This window comes from Rhinichthys klamathensis, unplaced genomic scaffold (assembly GCF_029890125.1).
Source record: "Rhinichthys klamathensis goyatoka isolate OS25496 unplaced genomic scaffold, OSU_Roscu_1.1 h1tg000301l_1, whole genome shotgun sequence".
NCBI lineage: Eukaryota > Metazoa > Chordata > Actinopteri > Cypriniformes > Leuciscidae > Rhinichthys > Rhinichthys klamathensis.
Window position 1 is genome coordinate 960,227 of NW_026606820.1, and position 18,257 is coordinate 978,483.

General features: G+C 40.1%; 1 protein-coding gene across 2 annotated transcripts; it reads right to left on the reverse strand.

Annotated features, from left to right (window-relative positions):
• Nucleotides 1–11,304: 11,304 nt before the first annotated feature.
• pcdh18b (protocadherin 18b) lies at nt 11,305–16,827 on the reverse strand. 2 transcript variants are annotated; one of them, XM_056270305.1, is made up of 4 exons: nt 14,046–16,827; nt 13,620–13,675; nt 13,125–13,285; nt 11,305–12,340 (listed from the first exon to the last, which is right to left on the reverse strand). In XM_056270305.1, exons 1-4 carry the CDS (start codon nt 16,536–16,538, stop codon nt 11,598–11,600), a joined length of 3,453 nt encoding a protein of 1,150 aa, XP_056126280.1. In that variant the 5' UTR covers nt 16,539–16,827; the 3' UTR covers nt 11,305–11,597. The 2 variants fall into 2 exon arrangements, with proteins under 2 accessions (XP_056126280.1, XP_056126279.1); XM_056270304.1 differs by having other exon boundaries at nt 13,620–13,708.
• Between the last annotated feature and the right edge of the window lie 1,430 nt (nt 16,828–18,257).

Below are 18,257 nucleotides of genomic sequence, written 5' to 3' on the forward strand. Positions count from 1 at the left end.
TGGAGAGAGACATTGCTGGCTGTCATATCGGGCAGCTAGCATTAACTGTCTGGTCTGAGAGAAGAGGTAATATATCTGAAACATAGGGGTTTGGGTTTAACCTCGCTTTAGTTCCCACAAACACCGTAGGCTATGTCCTTTCCACTACACTGTGATTAACGGTTTCTACTCCTGGCTCGGGTTAAAAGTGTGTTAAATGTGCCGTTCGATTGCTCTGTTGTTATCCGCTGGTTAAAGCACATCTGCGTTCCGACTCTGGAAACCTTGTAGTGTGCCGTAGGCTAACGGCTCTATGGAGACGCTCACTGAGCAGAATTATCACAGTAAATACAGACGCTGAATTTTTATTGTCTCATTATGATGAGTCACCGCCTCGACTGAAGAACGAACGAGCCGCGTAGCGTGAATGGGCAGTTTCAGGACACACTTTAATAATGCTAGCGTCATTATGAAGCGAATGTCCTGCAGAGCATCAGTTTTACTGAATAACAGATACAAATCACCTCACCTGAGGAAATGAAATATCAGTTGCAAGGTGAGTAGCGTTACACAATCTTTTTGTTTTAGCTCTATTGAACACAGTGTATTTTTCTAGGTCAGCAGCGGCCAGGGGTTCAGAAATAAATATAAATGAAATCAAAAGGATTGTTAATGGACACACTTGCAAACAAGACTCTTGCTGTCAACAAAGATAAGTGTTCATTTCGGCTTCAAAAAAGGGATTCTGAGTACCAAAAGTACGCATGGGGACCTTAAGCTTTCCCTTATTCATTTGTTAAGACAGATTTGAAGCAGCTGAATAAGTTAGCTTGCTAATGCGACGTGAGGAGAAAAGGTAAACACAAGTGAACAAAGAGCAGGGCCCTGTGAGGCCTCCGCAACCTTCATTCGCCTTCTATCTGGACTAATAAAACTTTGCTATGGTATTGGAACCAAATATTCTTTAAAATGGGAAAAAGAAAGGCACTCGATGTTTGAGTTGTGTGTCATTTCTCAATAAATGTTTACCCACACCCCACGTAGCATAAATATTGAGTTACCACATGCATGTGGGGTATATATAAACCTATTTATAAAGTTGTTATAAATGGAGGCAGGAGCAGAATGAAGAAGTATGTTATTATCTAAATACATGTGGTGGTTCTAAATTTCCCTCCATTGTGCCAGTTTGTTTGTTTTGTAGCATAAATATTCAACAGAAAGGCATTTTTAGAGAAATAAATAGCTAAATTATTGCAATTAAAAGAAAAAGGTTTATTCTCACCTAAAATACTCCTGAACATGTGAAATTGTAGGCTCAATGTGTTAATTTAAAATCAAGATAACATTTACAGCAAGGCGTTAAAACCTAAATATATTCAATCTCATGGCACTTTGCAATGTACTGCATTTTGCATATAAATTTAAGAAAGTTTTATACAGCGTCGTGTTTGAGAAAGAGAGAGAAGATAATGTGATAATATAGATGTTTTGAATGCTTCATCTCATCATGTTGTTCTGAACATAATTTTTCAACTTGTGATCTGAACTCATATTGCCAGGTCTAATTGTTCTGTATTAAATTGCGTTTGTTCAAATCGAGCTGCCGATAACCAGTCACTAGGACTGATGGGAAACATCCTTTTTTCTATCATTTCTCATTTGCCTTCCTCCCAGTTATTTGACTGAGACGATGCATGAAGGTGAACAAATACACAAACGCAGACTTACAAAGCCCACCTCAGCACATTTAGCTCCCAGTCAGATTACCTTTGATGCGGTTACAATTCTGCGATTTATACATGCTGAATTTCACTTTAGGGATCAATGAACTATGTCTCTCTCTATTTTTCTATCTGCCTGTCTATCTAGGTACATGCATTCTGCAATCACCCATGTGAAGAGCTTTGCTGCAGGATACGAGTGCTAATTCATTTCTCTCAATGCCTCTGCTTTTGCCACACTGTAAAAAGTGCTACACCCACAAAGTAGGTTTTATATATTTTAAATATTTGTAACCTAGTTTATTTTATTGGTTTTATACAAAAAAAGTATCAAAATACTTCCTCTTTACTTAAAATATATCAGTTTTTATATAACAATATATTTTAAATAAAACCCATGCAATTTATTTGGGTAGTTATTTGTATGTGGTTGTTGTGTACAATAAATGTTATAAAAGTGAGTTGACAATGCACAATTTATTTGAGCAGCTGTCGATGTGACAGGTGTGTTCATCAAACGTAAATATTTTAAATTTTATAAGTTGGCATTATCCCTTTTTCACTGGCGGGGACTCCAGGCAGATGCAATATCTTCCTCGGCACTTCAACTGTTTGGTCGCTGCAGCGGATCTGAATTTCAGGGTCTGATTAACACGGTAAGTTGAGCAAATTTAGCCGAATGACTGGTGATGTAAACTAAAGTCACGCAAAATCGCTTACTCCACTATGGAGCTGAGGTTAGGTTTGCAAATTGTATAGCTAGCTATCCTGCACAAGCTAAGATGGCTGCACAGTGTGGTCGATCGGCAGACAACAGCAGTGTTTAAAAACACATACAAGTTACGTATGTAATAATTAGTTGCACAAATGCCTCAGTTATATTTTTAGATTGCACAGATTCAATTTCGGGATCATATGCGATCGAAACGGTCGCAATTTCTCGAGCCTTCAGGCAATAGTTGTGCGGGCAAATAAGGGAAAGTAAGATGTGGTGTTTTATGGACAACACTTTGTTTTGTGTGTTGTGTGTCTTTGACAGGACTCAGAGATTATGTTATTATACTTTTGCATTACTAAAGCAGATGCACAGATTAGACTGTAGAGATGTATGTTTAGTAGTCTGTCTGATTTTAGAGATTTGATCCACGTTATTTTAATGCTGCATAGTCAATTAATGACAGATTTTTGGTCTAGATTTTTAAACTATTTCTAACCTATTACTTAAAGAAGTTACATTTACAACTGATGTTTTTAACCTTATTTCTAACATCTAACATTTTCCTGGTCTTTAGATACCCAAGCACTTTTGTTACCTGGGGTCTTCGAGCTTCAAATCCAGGTAAGACAAACTTCAGAATAGATTCAATTACAATTTGATCAGATTATACGTGTTCTGTAAGTCCAATAGACGTTCAGGGAACCTCCATACAAGGTTAAAAACTAGTTCAGATGTGGACATATTTTATGTAATTTAATGTCTCATTTAGACAATTTAAACAGTTTCTGGACCAAATAAACACTTTCAGGATGCATTAAATTAAAAGTCATGTTTATTTCAACGTAATTTCTAATCGCAAAGCAACTCACAGACAGTGTGTGTTTGTCCAAAAATCATGAAATCATTACTGTCTACTTAGGGCAGGCAGCTTAAGGTCCCTGGTTCGAATCTGATTTCTCTCACGATCCAAACATGTATAAATTACAGATGCTAAGCTGTCTAAAGGTGTCAGTGCGTGTTTGTCCAAAAATCATGAAAAGAAACTTCACTGTCTGTGAATTGCTTTGCAATTACACATGAAAATTACATTGAAATAAATGTGAGTTTTAATTTAATATATCCTGAGAGTGTTTATTTGGTCTAGAATAAGTATAAATTGTCCAAATGAGACCTTAAATGATGTTGAAAATTGTCCACATTGTCCACATCTGAACTAGTTTTCAACCTTGAATGGAGCTTCCGTGAACGTTCATTACAGAACACCTCAAAAAAAGTCGTAAAAACTTTCATTCTGGCTCCTCAGTGGACGTCTTTTCAATGTACGTCTTTGTGACAAAGACGTTGAAAAGATGTCTTTTGGACATAATTTTGCTTTGTGGGTTTATTAATATTGTGATGATATGGGGTGATTACGTTTGCTCTCGAAAGATATTTAAACTCTGTAGCTTAATTAACAGTAATGTGATGACCAATCAGGTACAGGCAAGGACAATTGCATTTGTTTTATTGTAATGCATCCTTTGAACCAGAAAAATACAACACTCATGCTAGAGTAGATCATGATATTTTAGTACCCACACTCTATGGCATTGTCATGGTAGACTTCACTCTGGTCACATGTTCTAGTTACAGTATCCATCTTGTATCCACCACCTTTAGCAACAAAAGTACAATTTGGACTTTGTGTCTTATCTCTTCTACCTGTCTGCTATATTCATCTCATTTCCTATTTGTCTGACCAAACTCTTGTTTCTTTTTTGTCTCCACCAATAGAGTCGGGCTGAAACAGAGGTGCACGCTGAGCTTGGGAGTTGTCCACTGAAAATGTACATGTGCCATCACCCCGACACGATTGGGATTATCATATAAGGACAGCCCGTGGTCAGAGGTGTGCCAAACCTGTCGAAAGCATGCTGCCTCCTGTTTGAACTTAACCTGTTTGCCTCTCGACCTCAAGTTTCCCTCAAAACTGGTGTATACTTGAGATATATCAGAGGCTTTTTGTAGGATTGGACCCTGTGCGTCCTAAACCATCATCATGTCATTTTTGACATTGCAGTTCCAGTGTGATACAATGTGATGTTATGGCTCACATTTACCTTGATCCAAACATTTCAGATTGGGCAGTTTGGATATTTCACTGTACTGTTCAGAACAGGTTGAAAATACACTTCTACAGTGTTTGTTTTATATTAGAGTGTACATGTGCGGCCACATTTATTTGCTGTTTTGTAGTCACTGTTAAAAGTGACACTGGTTGACATTGAATAAATTGAATAGTGTCTTCAATCTATCTTCTCATCTTTTTCTTCTTCAATTGAATTTGTAATTGTTATTGACAATTAAAAAAATTATATTAAAATGTTTATTCACATATGATTAAGGTAATTTTACTAAGAAAATAAAGTTCATAAAACCTAATTAAAATGAGTACAGGTTACTTGTAGCAACCCATAAATAAGTTACCTGTACCAAGAAAAGTAGGTTTATCTAACTGAGTAATACTAGTACTATTAGTTAACTCAACTTGATTTTGTTGCGTTTGTATAAAGTAATGTTAAAGTGTTCAATATACTTAAAAAAGGCTGCAAGTTGAATCAACACAAAACATCCAATGCAGCCACTTGCCTCACTTTTTATAAGTTAGATCTAGGTATTACTTTTTACAGTGCAGGTCGCTCAGGGGCCACTGCCTCGTGAATGGCTGTTGTGGCCCATCGATCGCCATTGCTGATCAGGGTCACTGCGGTTAATTTTGCACGGGACTAGAATGTGTTGTGTGTTACATTACAATTGAAGAGAACCGCAAAAGTTTGACCCCTTACCTCAAAGCAAACTTTGATCTTTATGGGAAGCTGTGGCAAAATGACTCATCTTAAAGTCCCTGTAAAGTCAAAATTAACAATGTGTTCTGAGTTTGTCACACCACAGAAAAAATGTGTTATTAGCCACCCAGCCAAATTTGAATTATAAAAAAGCCGGCAAGTGTATAAAATAAGCTATCAAAATCTTGAAAAAATAAGCAGTATTCTATGCTCTCAAACGCTGGGGGCGTGTCCGCTGGCTGCGCTGAAACCACGCCCACTCGCGGGAAAGCTGCCGGGAGGATGAAGGGGTGGCGGGAGATAGTCGGTTCGGCCCGTTCGGCCCCATTCACCAGTAACAGCGGATTGTCAGTGAATCCCAGTTGTCTCCGACGAAAGTTTATAAAACTATCCCGTGTAAAAAGAGGCGGGGTTTGGCGGTGATCCTCAGCTCTCCATCAAGGTGGCTCTTCACAAAATTAATCCACCTCTTCTTGATGTGATCATTTTTCAGAAATTTAAATAAGGAAAATTTAAATAAGGTGGGTGTTTCTAAACCGATCTATTTGTATGTGATCGCATCCAGGTAGTTTGCAGTTCCGTGTCGAAGGCATAGCTAGCTAGCAAACTGTAGGCTGTAGTAACCAATAGTACTGACAGTAACTCGCGATTGAGCGCCAAACTGAGCGCCAAAGCGAATGTGCTCTATTGTTAGGGGAGGGGCCAGCCTCAGTGCGTCATCAAGTAGGGGCGTGTCACGAGCTCAGGGGCTCGAGTAGGAGGTCTCTGTGGAACAAAATTGGGTGTTTCTAAATTTGTGGGTGTTTTCACACTGGTGGGTGTATATAAATCATCCAATGAAAATGATACCCTTCTCCCGACCCCACCCCTAAGACCTACCGAAACTGTGACGTGGGCAAATCAGGTAACGCAGTTGAAAACGCCCCTCTGTTTATGCCCTCGCCCCCTGATCTGGTAACTCCTATTACCGTCTGCAGACCTCTATTTGAGGGGCTCCAGTGCGTCATCGAGCCCCCGTTTTAGTCCCGCCCAAAAAATCCGGAAAACAGCAATGGTTAAAAACTGTTTAACTGTCTAACTCCACAATTCAGTCACAGTCTTTGTAATATGTTTTTGCAATACATTTCTAACATTTATAATGTGTTTAGATTTTTTTATATATACATTTTTTTATTGCCTTTACAGGGACTTTAATGCCCTTAAGTCTATCATTAATTGACAGTAACATATTTACTAAGCCATGCCTAAGTAAGCAGTATAGGTAAATCTTAATTTCAGGGAATTGAGAAGAGATTTCACGTTCAATGGAGTTTATTCATTCCCTGAACAAGCACATGTCTGTCTGCCCTATGATTTTACAATCTTGTTGTGCTGTTATTGGAGAGGATGTGCGTGTGGTGTTTAATGCTAATTTCTAGTAGATTTTTTTTTTTTTTTTTAGTCTTTGGTCTCTGAAAAAAGTCTAAATACTATCTCATTCTCTCTTTCACTTATTTATACATATATAGAGGCACTATACACTACCATTCAAAAGTTACATATATATATATATATATATATATATATATATATATATATATATAGTGAAATACTATTACAACTGTAATTTATTCCTGTGACTGAATTTTCAGCAGCCATTACATTTTTTTTTTTTTTTTTTTTGTGAAACCCTCTTTTTTCAGGATTCTTTGATAAAAGTTCAAAAGGACAGCATTTTGTGTGTGTGTGTGTCTTTGAGGTTTGTTTACAATGTTTCTAGGTGTGTTGCTTGCGTATGATATGCACATATCTTTGAGGTTTGTTTACACTGTTACACTGCGTTTTTGGACTGTGGAAGACTGAAAAGCATTAGCTTGTCACTCATTAGGCTGAATAACTTTGTGGAATATCACCTGTCATCCTCCTCCACATCAAATATTAACAGCTGTCTGCCTATAGGCCACAGCTCAGATTAATATAATGTCAATTTTACTGACAGTGAGAGACATAAACGTTACCTTTTAATATGGACAGAAGTGCTTTTTTTTTTTTTTTTTTACATATGCATTTTATATCAATAATGCCTTTCATAGAATGACCACATTGATTTTGCTATTCAGCTTGCAGGGGTCACATAGATCTCCATGCGGTTGGTCTGCGGGGCAGCTTTATATTTTTTAATGAACTGATAAGAAACCCAGCCAATGGTAATGACTGACTGGATGTGCATATTAATGCAATGTAGGAAAGTGAGGGCATCTTTAGAAATAATGCCATCTAGTGGTGAAAATCAGCCCCAGTGATGTCAGACATACACCACACACACACCTTTGTCAGTCAAACATACTGGTGTCAGCATATATGCTGGCATTTCACTGCACATGCATCATGGACGACGAACAGTAATGTTTGTCTCATGAGGTCTCAGGTCATACAGCTGTGTGCTCAATTAAATGCTGATATATGCATACATACATAATGTGTGTTTAATGTTTTCTAAGCACATAATCATTTGGAAAATACTTTCCTCATTCCATAGGAATCACTGAATGGTCATAGAGCACAACATTTTTTTCCTCTCACACTGGCATATACTATTACTCACATTACATTATATGCAAAAAGTCTACCTTTATTGGTGCAACTTTGTATGATAGCTACCCATGAAAGGCGCAGAGTAGTAATATGTATATTAAATGTACCCTGAAGGTATTGCTATGAACCTTTTAGGGGTAAATGAGATACAAAGATGGCCCTCTGAGTTAATTTACCAGTGGCAAGCTGCTGTACCCCTAAAGGAACAGAGAGAGAGAGAGTCCCTGCAGTACCAAATTTAACTGTAAATTGTCAAAAGATGAATGAAGCTCTAATGTCCAAAGACAGTGTGCAGAAACATGGCACAATGATATTTCTGATAGAAGTTATCATAATTCTCATTAAATTGATGATCATAACTTTTATGTTAAGGAACAGAGGTCGGAAATGAGTATGTAACCAAATAATTCATCAGTCTGTTTATCTTAAAAGATCTTTAAACACATATGACCCCAGAAGCTGGAATGGAAGACGCTGCAACCTTTCTGGCTCAAGAGCTCTAAATTAATATGCACACTTATTGGACAAGAATTAATGAGCCAATTTAAAATGCCAAGTCTGTTCTTGTTCATTTGATGGAGAATGAAAATGGCTGTATTCAGAAACAAATGGAATATAGTCCTGCAGTAAATGACTTTTTTTTTATATGTCAGCCACTTAAATATTGCATTCTGACTTTCATGTGGAAATATATTCAATATATAAACTAGTTAAAGGGACAGTTAATCAAAAATGAAACTTTTGTTATTACTTACCCTCATGCCATTTTAAACCTAAATGACTTTCTTACTTTTGTGGAACATAAAACGACACGTTTTGAAGAATGCTCCAGCTGTTTTTGCATATAATCAGTCATTGACCACATTGATTTTCACTGTATATAAAAACACAGATATTTGTTTCTAAATATATCATTTTATGTTCCACAGAAGTCCATTGATAGAGGTTGTGCTTGGATATACACCTTGAAAGAGATACAAGTCAGTCATTGGCACTTCCAGACCATTAAACACACCAGCTCATGCCATTCTTGTAATTTGCCATGCTTGACTGAAAAGCTGGCTGGCTACCAAAAGTGTCATTTATACAGACAAAACACACAAAAGCAGACATACGGCGGCGCTCTGGCCAACAGCTGCACTGAACAGCCACAGATGTTTTGGTGTTTTCATAATGCATCATGGGAGAAAGCATTTGGTCATAAAATATGTTCCACCTGAGAGATACGAGAGGAGAACGAGAAAGGCAAAATATTGGGGCGAAAACAAAATGATATCTTTGTGTAATGTTGTACTTTTCTAGGAAGCAAATAAGACTAAACCTATTTTAGTTGCTAAAAGACTCACAATCACCCACGGTTATTGCTGCTCCTAGATCACACACACATATACACAAAGTGATAATGATAAGAGACTTTTAGCAGACTTATCATCAGGGCTTAAAATGATGGAGGAAGAAGACAGGTGTATTTTTAGAGGTAGAGACGTGAGAGATGAAGAGGAAGACGTGAATTTACACCCTCAACTCCACCGCAAGCTAATCAGAAACTCACCTCAGTAATTATGTCAATTTATCAACCTGCTTGGTGACAAGAACTCTCGAGAGTGACATGACTTTGTATGCTATGCGCTTGGCATGTTTTCCCAGATGCAAAAAAGGCACAGCAAAAGATAGAGGGAAAGCAATAACAATTTACTGTACAATTGAATTACAATGCACAAAATATTGCAAAATTAGGCAGATTAGGTCCGTTCAGTGTCCTTAGGGCTACAGCACACAAGTAAAGAAGTTACAGGATTATGCATGTGTGTAATGTGTGTGAATAAAGAGAGTGAGAGTCTCCAAGAGAGAGGGAGATGGAAAGTAGTTTTTTTTTCTCTCTCTCTCTTTATTTTTTCTTCACTTTATGCTGAAAGTCAAGGCCAATGTATGTCAAAATGAGCGTTCAGAGAAGTTGTTATTTTCTTCCTTGAGCTACTCAAATAGGAGGGGCAAAACATTCTCATTTTGTTTGAGTTTGGAAATTCTTAGCTTACAAAATAACACCTTACATTTAGTCATAGCCGTCTTTAAATGTCATCACTATGCATTTAGTTTTGCATATTTTCAACACTAATGTTACCAGGAAAGTAAACCTGGTCATTGAGAAATTGGATGAAAAGGGTCAAGCTAAATTATGACTCTAAACTGTTTATCAGCTATTACTGGTAAATATCAAAAAGATTTTACAGCATTAATTTGCTCTGAAATGTGTGTGTGATGGCAATATCCGAAATCCGTGTCCTTGTGGGGTAATTTTTGGTCCCCATGAGGAAAACAGCTTATAAATCATGCTAAGTGATGTTTTTTGAAAATTTTCAACTGCAGCAAGTTTCCTATGATGGACAGGTTTAGGGGTAGGGTTAGTGTAAGGGGAAAGAATATACAGTTTGTACAGTCTAAAAATCATATTGTCTTTGGTATCAGTGGCAATGAAATAAATATCAAACGACTAAATTATTACAATGTTTGAGTTTCAGACATTTGATTTTTTTTAAGTAACTTTTCATGCTTAATTTTATTATTAGGTAAAACTTTATTTGAGCTATTTGTTCTCAACAACAACAAAAAAAGTCAGGATACTACCAAATGCATCGCATTCGTGGAAGATGCCAGGAACATAGTGGCTGCTGTTCTGCTATCCCGTCTCTAGGGGGCTCTAGTTAGAACAAATAATCTAATTTCTCCTTCTGTGATCACACTGTGAAATATACTTTATTTTGCTTTAGTGGCATATTATTCACTTTAACTTTATATTTTTGTTTCTTACAATCGTAAATTGAGTACAAAAACAAGTATGGTTTTCTCTTTTACCTCACTTATCTCTGTGTGCGTTATTCTTACTGCTTGCACCCTTTCAATCATTAATGAAATATACTGACTATTTCGGTCAGTAGGGGGCGCTCATAACGAGTGCAGCGTAAATGAGAGTGACTAAAAATGGCATTTTCCCTGCAAGGTCTGTGAAGAGGAGGAACACAACTGCACACTCCACACTTTTACTGGATATTTCAGGAACATAAAAATTAAATGGATTAACATGCTGTAATTTACAAATATAGGCTACTACTTTAAATATATAAATATAAACAGTGAAACTAAAAAAAAAAAAAAAAAAAAAGTCAAACCAGAAGTGTATGTTTGACATATCTTCATTTCTCTTTATTTTGTCATTTGTTTAATGTAAAACAGAAGTTGGCACAAAGTATACACCATTATAAATACCACTCCCACCCCTAAAACATGCTTTCAGTACCTGTCCCACCCCACATAACACATACTCAATAATATCCATGTACTTATATTATGCTCATATATAACAATACCACTGAAAAGAGAAAGATAAATAAGAAATAAGAATAAATAAGAATATTTACATCAAGGCATGTTGATCTTGATTATTTTTCCAACATGCATATATAAAAATAGAAATCTGATAGCTTTATATACATTTTTAACTTAGGTATATACACATATATAAATATAAAGACTACAAACTGTATTTTTAAAATACAAAGATAAATACACTCACATTGTGTACACTGTGGCCCAAAACCAGTAAATACAAACATCATTTGGATAATTAGCATTCACAAAACACATTACATCCAGAAATGCAACTTTAATGACAATTGCAGGTCTCTGCGTTTTTTTTCTGTTTTTGTTTTCATATCTATCTTCAGTCTCATATATATATATAAAAAAAATATTTTATTGTAGAGAGCGAGAGTTTAGTCTTTAGCTTTGCCTGACATCTTGAAGGAGTTTGTTGATTTCTGCAACCAGCTCGCTGGCGTCCATAATTTCGCTGCGACTGTCACAATGCTTCCCGTGCAAATGCCCGAGCACAGACTCTAACTCATCTTCCTCATGATTCTCCGGAATTTCTTCCATTGCAGGGAGCCATTTTGAAGAGGACGCTGTTGTTGCCATGGTAGCTGGCAGAGGGGCGGGGAGTGGAGCCACCAGGGCAGTCATGTGACTAGCAGGGGCGTGGCCATGTCCAGGATTTTGAAAGTGTGTATTAGCAGCCCAAACAGCCACGTTCTGCTGATAAGTGGCAGGGCTTGGCTTTCCAGGTAAGTGGCCCTTCCTTCTTTCCAACGACCCCAACCCTGCAGCACACGCTGTTGCCTTTTCAGTTTCATTAGTCTCGTTGTAATTATCCAGCGAGGAGGGGAGGAGTCTCTGGAACACGCTGTTCATTTCAGACAACAGAGATGTCGTTCCGCACAGGTCTTCCCCATCACCTGCCTCCCCCTCTCCCTCCTCGCTCTCCTTGCCAAATGTGGAGAAACACTTCTTCCTCAGTGTTGACTCGCCAGATTGTGGTGCTTCAGGGGTGGCTTTTTGCTGGGGATCTTCTCCGGGGATGTAGAGGTTACTACGGTAGTCAGAGGAGCCTGGGGAAGGCAATGGAGGCATCCAGCACTGGTCAGAGTGACCGAGGACACGACACTCTTCAGTGCACAGCTTCATCGCTACAGTGATTAGAAAGGAAACAAAAGCATTAATGGAAGAGGTTAGTTAATGATTGTTGTTTCTGGCACAACATGCAAAGACTGCACGCACCCTTAGCTAGTCAAATACATCAATTGAAAGCCAAATGACTAAACAAATCTTTCCAGTTCCATCCGAGCTAGCTTTGTTTTCTAGAGACTATCCAAAACAAATCAAATATGCCAACTTATAGCGTTCATTGAACATGTTCGGCATTACTCATTCATGTTCTAGGGGCTGATTATAGCGCCATTAATTTTGAAAGGCCATTTATAATAGATCTTACAGTTAATAAATGCCCAATCTGGTGCATTTGCAAAACAGGCCCTCATTTAGCTTACTCTCTCATGCAGAGAATGAATAATTAAACATGATGATTTACAGAAATCTATGGTCCACCCGCCAGCACAACCCAATTCATGTTCTAGTCACATTAATGATTGTATTATAGATCAAGCATATATTTTTTCCATCAAAAATCATGTTGTTCTCCAACATAATAGTTGTAGAGTTTCCAAGGCTGTTTCATCTTGAAGAGATACATTGTAAATGTTTAAAATGGAGGTTATAGTTGCAAGTGCGTGTGTGTGTGTGTGTGTGTGTGTGTGCGTGTGTGTGTGTGTGTGAAGTCTGAGTAATGCTGTCCGGAGAACAATTACATTTCTTTCTACATTTTTTTTTAACTTTTTTAAAGGTATGCCCAAATGTTGTGAAATCAAGGCCTCGTCTAAAGGAGTCCTCATCAGCATCTCATCTCTTGCTTACTTGGATGCAGTCTGTGGTGTCCATCAGGAGTGAAGAGCTCACTGAAGCCTTCTCCAAGAAGAGGAGACTCCCTCCCCATCTCACAATCACTGTCTCCTGCCTCACTATCCCCTCGTCCACTGTCCTTCAGGCTGAATTTGTCCATCTCATTCAAAGCATACCTAGAGACAAAGAACAAACAAAATTAGCTATTACAATAGCTTTGACTTAGCTACTGTATATCCACTATCATATTTTTTTTTTTTTTTTACTTTTTAATTTATTGGTGCTGTGAAAAAAAAAATGGGCCTCTTAAGGAGGGAGCAGTTTATGCATAAACAAAAAAAGGCTTTATTCAAAGGGCATTTGACTTGCTAACATGATGAGGCTTTCATGTATGGTCAGCATCTGTTACTAAAGTACTCCAGGGTGTCCAGACTCTCACGGACTAGAACTTTGAACCCTCTGTAGGACGGTCTGTTAAAGGTGGCAACAGGCTGAAGTGTGATTGGTTACCTGTAGCTCCGGGTATATTTGTTGCCACGGAAACTGGGTCTGGGTTGGTACTGGCCCTGATGAAGTATGGACAGAAGCTGTGAGACTTGCTATAGCCAAAAAGAAAAGGAAACAGGGCGGGAAACAAATAAAGAAAGAAAAAAAATGGAAATAAAAAAATGAATAATGGCAGACCAGACAGCAAACCAACACAAATACAAACAAACCATGGTAGTGATCGGGTGGAGAGGAGAGGGGATTGGTGGGGTGAATGAGGGAATGATATGGATGGATACTTAAGCATGATGAAACAATCTATGGATATACAAATGAACATGCTATAAATAAAACAAAAATTGGGTATTGTAACAGGTTTAGGGGGAATTAAATAGGAATAAACGGGGTTCTCTTTGAATTTACAAATAGTTACTCAACACATTTTTTTACCTCGACGGGGGGTGTGGCATGAGCAAGCTCTAGGGCGAAGTTCTCTGGCACGTGATTGGAGGCGATGGTGACCAGGCTGTTGAGTGATTGGCGGCTGTGGTGGCTCTGGCGACTCTCTGGAGCAGGTGAGGCTGACGGAGAGCGAGGATGGGCCCTCACAGGCAGGGTCCCATTCACAGTGGGGACCAGTGTGATATCGGCCTTGTGGATCTGCCGGGTAGGTTTTTTGGGATGGTTTTGGTAGGTGGACTCAGCCACTCTGCAGTTATAGGAATGTCTTGGGTCCTTTTGCTCTCTCGAGCACCTGGTTGCGAACATCACCATGACGATGAGAAGTACACCACAGATGGCACCGAGGGAGATGATGATGATCATAGACACGTCTAGAGCCGATTGGTTGTTTATATCTGAAGGGTTCAGGGAGTAGCTTTCTGGATAGTCCCGCAGACTAATGTGCAGAACGGCCCTTGCTGAGAGTCGAATCGACGCCCCTCTGTCTTGTACTAGGATTGCGAGATCAAATCCCTCATGCCCAGAGGCCTCAACGCTTCCGTTGGTTCGTAACTCACATCTGCGTGGGTCAATGACAAAAAGTCCTTCATCATTACCACCAACTATGGAGCAAGTCAACTCGCTGTTGGCCCCTGCATCACGATCTGTGGCCTTTATGATTGTCACCAGATGACCAGGCTCAGCATGCCTCCATAATGGCACCTCAGCTGTGTGGTTTAATAGTAGTGGAGCAACAATGATGGGTGGGTTATCATTTTCATCTAGTACAGTGAGGAAAACAGTGGCATTGCTGCTCAGCGAAGCTGGGCCTCCGCCATCCCTCGCTTGCACGGTGAACGAAAGACGGCCAACTTCTTCCCGATCAAAACTTCGGAGCGCATACACAGCCCCGTTGGATGGGTCAATGGTCACATAGGTTGAAATAGAGCTACCTTGAACCTGGCTCTCCACGATTGAATAGGTCACCTGACCGTTAGAGCCCAAATCTGGGTCGGTGGCCACCACTGATGTCAGGTATGCCCCCGGCGAATTGTTCTCAGACTTGAAGATTTCATACCGGCTCTTTTCGAAGCGAGGAGGGTTGTCGTTTTCATCCTGCACCTGCACTGTGAAGTGTTTGATGGTGGATAGGCTTGGCGAGCCGCGGTCTTCGGCGATCACCGTCAGGCTATATTCAGAGCGCTTCTCACGGTCCAGAGACACATTTGTGAGAATCATGTAGTTGTTCTCATAGGTCTTCTGCAAGCGGAAATGCCCGTGGCCATGAAGACGGCACACAACCTCACCATTTAGACCTGAGTCGCTGTCATCCACACGCACTAATGCGATGAAGGTATCGACAGGGGAGGCCTCTGAGATGTAGGCCACCTCCTCTTTGCCCTGAGTCATAAGGTTGATGTTGATTTTTGGCTTGTTGTCGTTGACATCAACCACTTTGATGATTATCTTACAATGGCCTGGAATGGAGTTGGGACCCATATCCTGGGCCTGCACATCTATTTCATACGAAGAAGCAGTTTCGTAGTCAACTTTCTTAATTAGAGTGATGTGGCCATTATCTGGATTAATTTTAAAGGTCTCTAGGATTTTGGGTGGCACGTGGCTGCTGAAAGAATACACTATTTTGCCATTATTGCCTTCATCTGGGTCTGTGGCATTCAGGTCCACCAGTAGCGTGCCCAGTGATGAATTTTCTAGGAGGTTGACCACATAAGCTTGCTCGTCAAACGCCGGGCTATTATCGTTGGAATCAGATATGCTGATTTTAAGCAGTGTTGAGCCAGATTTCGGCGGCACGCCAGAGTCTGACGCTGTGAGTTGTAGTTGGTAGCTGGACTGTGTTTCCCTGTCAAGGTCCCTCATCACAACGAGGTCTGCATACTTTGCGCCATCTGTTCTCGTCCTGATATCGATTTTGAAAAAGTTATTCCGAGTGAGCGAGTAGGTGTGTAGCGCGTTGTCCCCGACATCCGGGTCCAACGCGCTATCCAAAGGGAAGCGCGTGCCCACAGACGCGCTCTCTGATATCTCTATGGGGATTATGGCGCGCGAGAACTGCGGAGCGTTGTCGTTGATGTCCAACACTTCCACTTGAATGTGAAACAACTGGAGGTATTCCGTGGGAAGCGTGATCACGTCGAACTCGATAGTGCAGTTAAAGTTTTTCTCACAGAGCTTCTCGCGGTCGATTTTGGTGGCGATGCTGATCTCTCCGTCCTCCTCGCGCACGGAGAGTAGAGGGGTGCTGCCTCTCTGCATCGCGCGGAAGCGCGGAGACACGGAGCTCGGGAGTTTGGATAATATACCGGCTACATCCTCTTTCAGTCTGGCAATCACAGTACCGACTCTCTGCTCCTCTAAAACTTTGTATTTTAAAGTCTTCCCTGAAACACTGTGCGCAACGACCGCCAGAAGTATAAGTTTCAGAAGCATCTTGCAAAACAGTACATTCCTTTCGCAGGAGTATTTAGTTGTTCCCATTTTTGAAGCCGTGGGCAAAGTACTTATTCCGCACACAGAGAAAACTGGCTGGTCGGTTATTCGGTGTAAATTAAAGCATGATAAATCCTCAGATGCAAATGGAGTCGAGGAACCAGCACTTCCCCTCTCTGTGTGTTTTCAGCGCCTCGGAGAACGCATCAAGACGCGGTATTGGTGCTGCACACATCCACTTTCCTCTTCGTCTGACTGTGTGTGAGTTGGTGCGCGGGTGTGTGGGAGGCGCAGCTCCTTGTGTGTGTGTGTGCTCTGTCTGTGACTCTGAGAACACTGACTGGCCCCTTGCAGCCCACCTCAGACTGTGGCCCCCACCCTCTTCAAACTCCAGCCTCCCCTCCTCGCCCCACGGCTGTACATCCATGAAAAGAAAAGAAAAGGCAATGAAGGAAAGAAAGAGCAGTGATTGAGGTGGAGCTGGCAAGCAGATCTCGCCATGAGGAGGACAGAGTTTCAGAAGTGTGCCATAACAATAGATAAAAGGACATTTATTCAAGACCAAAGTTTCTTGAGTCACCCCGGCACACTTTGGGTAACTTCCCACTGTAGAAATGTTTTCATCATTATAACACATTTATTTCCATCTATTTCACTTATAATTTATGTCATTGCTACGTTTCCAGAGTTTCAGTTCATTTTCCAAACAAGTGGTCGATCCCTGCATGTTGTCACTTTGGCTTCACTTTGATTTTATTTAAAAATGCAGCAACTTTTACAGTGTTCTAATATTTAAAATCGTATTTATTGCACCAATCATTTTATAATCTTGAAAAATGGCTAGGCCTATACATAAAAAGATATGCTATATAACCAACAATAGCCTGTAGTTTTTATACTTACAGTACTTAATTTTGTAATAAAATGTCTAAACCACAGCTAGAGTTCTGTGGATGAAGGGTAACTGGAGGATATCAGAGAGCACATCAGCGCGCTATTGTGTCTCGCTGGAGGAGTTTGCGCGCGTGGCGAATCGCGCGCTGTGAAAAGGATTCCCCCAACCTCCCTTAACCCGCAGTCAATGTGATTTCTCACTGAGGTCACACTCGGCCCCCGTGCACAATGCCACTTTACGACTCACCATCTCTGATTCAGCCGCATTAGCATCATTATGCGCATTCACCCACAAACAAAAAGCAAACATGAGCTTCTGGAAGTTTCACGGCCATCTGGTTCAAACGTCCAGAAAACCCAAACACTATTGCATATAAGTCAGTCCTGCGAGAAACACCTTTTAGCGACATACAGCTAGAATGAGTGAATTGCACTGTATGTTTTTTTTATTAAATAAACCCATTTGAACTTTATCCATAAGGTTTCTGATCCTTTGCGCGTAACGCATTTGTAGTTCGCTCATACAATTGCAGCGCACGTACAAATAGTCTGTAAACACTACAACAAATTCAGTAAGAGTTTAATCGAAGGCCTAATGTTTGTAGAGGCGTTCTGATCAAATAGAACGTGTGCCGTATGGAGATGCACCGTGAGAATGCATTGAAATTCGGTCCTGTGACCTGTGGCTGTCCATCTGTCGTGGGCCAGCTGAAGTCTGAAGCTGTTCTCTGCGAAACTGTGACCCTGACTACAGCCCATCAATCACTGGTTTTTGTAAGCAAATGTAATATTTTAGTTCGTGTTTTCTGTATGTAGGCAAGACTGTGTCATCATATTCAATTTGCCATTTAATGGTTGTTCCCAGAGAGCCAA

Bases quoted from the DNA above. Each gene is read 5' to 3' on its own strand.
- pcdh18b (XM_056270304.1), bottom strand. From the start codon at position 16,538: ATGGGAACAACTAAATACTCCTGCGAAAGGAATGTACTGTTTTGCAAG. The intron at 13,286-13,619 runs GTAACCAATCAC...CTTTGTCTCTAG, and splicing joins AAATATACCCGGAGCTACAG to GTATGCTTTGAATGAGATGG. The intron at 12,341-13,124 runs GTAAGCAAGAGA...TAATCACTGTAG, and splicing joins ACACCACAGACTGCATCCAA to CGATGAAGCTGTGCACTGAA.